This window comes from Oncorhynchus mykiss, chromosome 4, assembly GCF_013265735.2.
Source record: "Oncorhynchus mykiss isolate Arlee chromosome 4, USDA_OmykA_1.1, whole genome shotgun sequence".
In the NCBI taxonomy this organism is placed as follows: Eukaryota; Metazoa; Chordata; class Actinopteri; order Salmoniformes; family Salmonidae; genus Oncorhynchus; species Oncorhynchus mykiss.
In genome coordinates, this window is record NC_048568.1 from 19,241,659 (window position 1) to 19,248,365 (window position 6,707).

The 6,707-nt window shown below is 48.6% G+C and overlaps 1 protein-coding gene across 1 annotated transcript; it reads right to left on the reverse strand.

Annotated features, from left to right (window-relative positions):
- Positions 1–200: 200 nt before the first annotated feature.
- LOC110520978 (basic leucine zipper transcriptional factor ATF-like 3) lies at positions 201–1,436 on the reverse strand. The gene is made up of 3 exons (XM_021598424.2): positions 1,163–1,436; positions 834–944; positions 201–641 (listed from the first exon to the last, which is right to left on the reverse strand). Exons 1-3 carry the CDS (start codon positions 1,235–1,237, stop codon positions 456–458), a joined length of 372 nt encoding a protein of 123 aa, XP_021454099.2. The 5' UTR covers positions 1,238–1,436; the 3' UTR covers positions 201–455.
- Positions 1,437–6,707: the final 5,271 nt, after the last annotated feature.

Genomic DNA, 6,707 nt, shown 5'->3' on the forward strand with positions numbered 1-6,707 from the left:
ATAGCCAGTGTATAACCTGTTTTAGAGTAGGGAATAAGGAAACCCCCCCCCCCAAAAAAAAAATGTTTTATGGTTTATTGTTTCTGGTAAAGGAGAAGTTCCCACATGGCCAAACCCAGATACCGGAACACAAGTTCAAAAACACAAGTGATTAAAGGTGCGGTAACCACATTTATCAGACTGAAAGGGAGATGGTCTCATGGGAGAGGGATATGCAATGTATTTGCAATTTATTATACAACACATTTTAAACAGGACAAGCAATTTGAACATCTGAAACAAAGCTCGTTACTTCAACCTATAATTATTTGATTACAACTTGATTCAAGCTATACAAATCTAATTGACACAGAGAGTACAAAGGACAGAGGAGGACATGCGTGATCTGACCTGTTAACTCTGTTTACAAGTCTCCCATGTTGGTTTGTCTCTGTGACCTTTGCATGGTATGGTGGCTATCTGGGCAGACTGGAGAGGACCCCTACATCCCTGGGCCCTGACCCCAGGGTGGGAACACAGTGCCTGATTAGACAGAGAGGCTCATGGGCCTTGAGAGCCTCAGTCAGACGCATTTGCTCCTCAGACAGAAACTGTACCTCCTTCTTCAGCAGCCTGTTCTTCTGATCCAGACACTCATATGCCTGTACGGGACAACTGGGCTCAGTTACTTTATAATCTTACTAGTAGAGTAGAATACAAGTTGAATCCACTTGATTCAGAGAATACGTGTGACATTGATAGCTGTGTTATTCCTGTCATATAAGAGAAAAGGTTAGACTATGCCAAGATAGTTGTGTGACGATAAGGAGTCTGTTAAGCACGTACAGACCCACCTTATGCAACTCATCTGCTCTCTGTGTCTGTCTGTTTCGGCTCTTCTGTGCTGCCATCCTGTTATTTTCCCTTCTTTTATGTCTCCAGTCATCATCTTCATCACCAGAGCTCTGCAGCAGAGGTACAGAATGCCACATTGCATGTCAGTCAGAATATCACACAACGCTGCTACTCCCTCCCTGATTAATCTTTGTGTGGTCATCCAACACAATGACGCGGATTACTATTCCATTTGTCAACAGTGATAGAGTGACAAAAAAATCAACAAAGGAATAATTGTATAAACCATTCAACTTAAGCCTACTATTTTTGTGTATTTGACACTTACCTCGCACCTTTGAAGCATAAAACTGCTTTGATCATTGATTTGCAAAAAGCTGCTAGAAATATCGCAGTCAGACATCCCAGACGCAATAATAAGTTTAGCCTATATCGATTATTTAAAATATGAAATGTATTTAAAAAAAAAAAACGTTGAACGTTTTATTTCAGATAGCAAGTTCCAAGATATAGAGTCTACAAAAGTGATACGGATTTGCATGCAAGAGACAAAGAGTTTCACTTGTTCAAAGTGCACTTGCCGCTTCATTGAAGGCGCCAATATTTATTTTAAATCACGTGCTAAATAGTGTGTGACGCCCTTTGAGCGTTGGGACAAGAGCAAAGCAGCACATACTTTATTTGTTTTTAAAAGTGCTTGTTAAAATGTTTGAAATAGATTTAGGTTTTTTATTCAAATCAACATGCTTTATACATTTTCTTTAAATTTTAGGACCAGATGCTCGTTCCCACAATGTTTCAGAAAGTTTAACATTTTTAAATGTTATGTTCAATCTGGCTGTATTCTTATATTCTCATAAGCCTACAACTGAGGATGACCTCAACGCCGTGACAAATGTTGTATAAAAAATAATAACCCTAGCAAAAAAAGGGGACTGTTTTAAAAAGTGATTCTATGGAGGTGTATGCGTTGTACATACAGTATACAGTTCCCGTTATCCACCACGTGAGGGCGATATTGTATCACAGACTTCTGCGAACATAAACCCCATCACTGTTGATAAATACTACAGTATTGCATCCTTCCAATCACAATAGGAACATAGTTGTTGCTGCACAAATAGGAGCATAGTTGTTCCTGAGCTCTGCCTGCTCTATGGCTCTCTTGATGGGTGGTCTGGTCCTCCTAGCTGTCTTGTCCTCTCTGTTGGGCCTGCTGCTGAACACCTCCCCAAACACCTCCAGGGACTTGGCTGTGGGACGCATGTTCAGCACCTGTCTCAGGCCCTTAGCCCTCTGATGCACCACCTGGAGAGTCTTTACAGCAGACACATCGGTCACCAGTCACTCTCAACCGTGGTCATATATGAAACATACACTTATGTTGGATAGAAGAGGGTGTAATGGGAGCATAGCTGCGGCCTCCGACCGCAAGGCACTACAGAGGGTAGTGCGTATGGCCCAGTACATCTCCGGGGCCAAGCTTCCTGCCATCCAGGACCTCTATACCAGGCGGTGTCAGAGGATGGCCCTAAAAATTGTCAAAGACTCCAGCCATCCTAGTCACAGACTGTTCTCTCTGCTACCGCACGACAAGCGGTACCGGAGCGCCAAGTCTAGGTCCAAGAGGCTCCTAAATAGCTTCTACCCTCAAGCCATAAGACTCCTGAACAGCTAATCAAATGGGTACCCAGACTATTTGCATTGCCCCTCCCCCTGTTGCCAGTTTGTCTTGTTTGTCATGTCAACCAGCGTTTTTGTCTCAGCTCCAGCTTTTCATAGTCTCTTTTTCTCACCCTTCTGGTTTTGACACTTGCCTCTCCTGACTCTGAGCCCACCTGCCTGACCACTCTGCCTGCCAACCTGTACCTTTGCCTCACCTCTGGATTATTGACCTCTGCCTACCCTGAGACTGCCTGCCGTCCAGTACCTTTGCCCCACCTCTGGTTTACTGCCCTGCCTGCCTTGACCTGTCTATTGCCTGCCCCTGTTGGATTATTAAACCATTGTTAATTCGACGTTGTCTGCACCTGGGTCTTACCTTCATACCTGATAGTATGAACTGGCCATTACTGACCCAGCAGACCCAGACCAGTTGCGCAATGTTATCTCCTCCCAAGGAGCCTCAATTGGTAGGCATGAGGAATTGCTTCGGGGTCTTATGGAGGTGGTCCCAATATTGGCTGAGCGCCATGACCTTGCGTTGGACATGCTACTGGAGCAGTTCTGCGGGTTCTCTAGGGGGCAGCCTGCCAGGTTGGTAACCCCACCGCCCCTCTGTAACTCGGGGTTAGCAGTGCCACCCCACCAGCCTCTCCACCTTCCTGGGAGCCCCGTTTACCTCACCCTGAGCGCTTTAATGGAGAGCCGAGCAACTGTTGGGCGTTTTAGCTCAGTGTGCCCTCATTTTCGAGTTTCAGACCTCCTCTTTCCCCTCACATTGCTCCAAGAAAGCATACCTCATCATGCTGTTTCCAAGCCTATGCAACTAGGCAGAGCTGGGCTGTCGCCAGCGGAACGGCAACACAGGACCAACACAAGGAGCTGTCTGTATTAGTGTGTGCGTTCTCTAATTCTCTCCTTCTCTCTTTCTCTTTCTCGGAGGACCTGAGCCCTAGGACCATGCCCCAGGACTACCTGACATGATGACTCCTTGCTGTCCCCAGTCCACCTGGCTGTGCTGCTGCTCCAGTTTCAACTGTTCTGCCTTATTATTATTCGACCATGCTGATCATTTATGAACATTTGAACATCTTGGCCATGTTCTGTTATAATCTCCACCCGGCACAGCCAGAAGAGGACTGGCCATCCCACATATGCTCTCTCTAATTCTCTCTTTCTTTCTCTCTCTCGGAGGACCTGAGCCCTAGGACCATGCCCCAGGAATACCTGACATGATGACTCCTTGCTGTCCCCAGTCCACCTGACTGTGCTGCTGCTCCAGTTTCAACTATTCTGCCTTATTATTATTCGACCATGCTGGTCATTTATGAACATTTGAACATCTTGACCATGTTTTGTTATAATCTCCACCCGGCACAGCCAGAAGAGGACTGGCCACCCCACATAGCCTGGTTCCTCTCTAGGTTTCTTCCTAGGTTTTGGCCTTTCTAGGGAGTTTTTCCTAGCCACCGTGCTTCTTCACCTGCATTGCTTGCTGTTTGGGGTTTTAGGCTGGGTTTCTGTACAGCACTTTGAGATATCAGCTGATGTACGAAGGGCTATATAAAATAAATTTGATTGATTGTATTACGGGACTTTTGGTCATTTTGTGTCCTCTTGCCCGGTAAAAGACCAGGCTCACCGGTAGGAGCGAGTACTCTGGCGGGCCGTATGGAGAACTTTTCTGCTTCTCTTACTCGCACCCCTTTTCATGTCATTCTGCTGCGGGGAGACCAGTCCAAATCTCTTCGTGTCCTCATTGACTCTGGGGCCGATGAGAGCTTTTTGGACGCCACACTGGCTTTCGAGCTATAGGTTGGGTTACCCATAACACCACTCCTGGCTCCAGTGACACAATCCCCTCATCAACTGGTGTACGGGTGCAACCATGGGCTGGAGTCTGATCTGCCACGCCCATTGTCTGAAGTCGGCGCAACCTGCCCCGAGATGTCTTCCTGTGGGCTTGGATGTTGCTCCTGCCCTGTCCACCATTGCCACGGAGTACCAGGACCTCTGGGAGGTGTTCAACAAGTCCCGGGCCACTTCCCTTCCACCGCACCACCCCTATGACTGCAGAATTGACTTCCCTAGCACCATGCCGCCCTGGGGATGTCTATCGGGACCAGAGACCAAGGCTATAGAGATCTACATTGGGGAATCCCTAGCTACAGGATTTATCCGTCCCTCTTCCTTTCCCGCTGGCGCTGGGTTCTTCTTCATGGAAAAAAAGGACAAGACCCTGCGCACGTGCATTGACTACCGAGGACTTAATGACATTACTGTGAAGAACCGTTATCCATTACCACTCATTTCCTCGGTCTTCGACCCGCTCCAGGGGGCCACTGTTTTCTCCAAGATGGATCTACAAAACACCTACCACCTGGGGTGGATACGTGTGGAAGACCGCCTTCAACACTGCCAGCGGCCACTACGAACAGCTGGTCATGCCCTTTGGCCTCACCAATGCCCCTGCAGGCTCTGGTGAATGACATGTGAACCGGTTCGTCTTCATTTACATTGATGACATGCTCATCTTCTCCCGCTCTCCCCAAGAACACCTGCTCCACTGACCGGGCTGACCGGGCGTTTCGAGCCCTTAACCACCGCTTCAACACTGCTCCTATCCTGGTTCATCCTGACCCTTCCCGTCAGTTCGTGGTGGAGGCCAATGCTTCGGATGTCGGAGTGGGGGCTGTCCGGTCCCAACGTTCTGCCCTGGACCTTAAGCTGCATCCCTGCGCCTTCTTCTCCCACTGCCTCAATGCCATGGAGAGGAACAACGATGTGGGGAATTGGGAGCTTCTCGCAGTGAAGATGGTGTTGGAGGAATGGAGGCACTGGCAAGAAGGGGCAGAACATCCGTTCATTTTGTGGACGACTACAAAAACCTGGAGTATCTCCGCCCCGCCAAACGCCTCAACTCCAGGCAAGCGAGATGGGCCATACTTTTTACCCAGTTCAACTCTTCCCTCTCCTACCGGCCGGGGTCCAAGAACGTCAAGCCGGATGCTCTTTCTCGCCGCTATAACCCCACGGCTACGAACCCAAAGCCCGAGACCATCTTTCTCACCTCGTGCCTGGCGACGGCACTCAGCTGGGGTATAGCGAAACAGGTCCGGGAGGCGCACCGGTCTCCTGGTGGACATGGTCTCTCGTCCCGGTTCTGGAAGGTGTTCTGCATGCTCATTTGGTCGTCGGTCAGCCTGTCCTCCGGATTCTACCCCCAGTCCAACGGCCAGTCGGAACAAGGGCAGTCGGAACAAGCCAACCAGGACTTCGCTGCCTAGTCGCCGCCAACCCTACTACCTGGAGTCAGCAACTGGTATGGTTTGAGTACTCCTGCAACACCCTTCCTTGCTCTGCCACTGGTCTCTCGCCCTTTAGGTGTTCCTTGGGATATCAGCCTCCGCTCTTCCCCAAACAAAAGGAGGAAGTCAGCAATCCCTCTGCCCAGATGTTAATCCGCCGTACCTGGAAGAGAGCCCGGGCAGCTCTGTTGAAGACCACTTCCAGGTATAGGCAACAAGCGGATTGCCACCGGACCCCTGCTCCATGCTATCGGCTCGGGCAGAGAGCATGGCTTTCCACCCGGGACCTGCCCCTCTGGGTGGAGTCCCATATACTTTCCCCCCATTTAATCGGCCTGTCCCCCATCTCTAGAGTCATTAGCGTCACTGCTGTTTGTCTTTTGTTACCCCATACCCTCCGTATTCACCCTACTTTCCATGCGTCTAGGATTAAGCCTGTGTCTCCCCCTTCTTCTGTTTCCAGGCCCAGCCCTCCTCCCCGTGTCATTGATGGCCATTTTCCAAGCTGTTTAAAGGGATAGTCAAGTTAGTGTATGTAAACTTCTGACCCATTGGAATTGTGATACAGTGAATTATAAGTGAAATAATCTGTCTGTAAACAATTGTTGGAAAAATTACTTGCACAAAGTAGATGTCTTAACCGACTTGCCAAAGCTATAGTTTGTGAACAAGAAATTTGTGGAGTGGTTGAAAATGAGTTTTAATGACTCCAACCTGAGTGTATGTAAACTTCCGACTTCAACTGTAGCTGTTGACTTCATCACAGACCTTCCTGAATACTCTGGTAACACCACCATTCTTGTCATAGTAGACCGTTTTTCAAAAATGTGTCTGGTTCCTCTTCCTCATTTGCCATGGAATTGGCAGAGTGTATGTTCCAGCAGATGTTCTGTCTGTATGGGA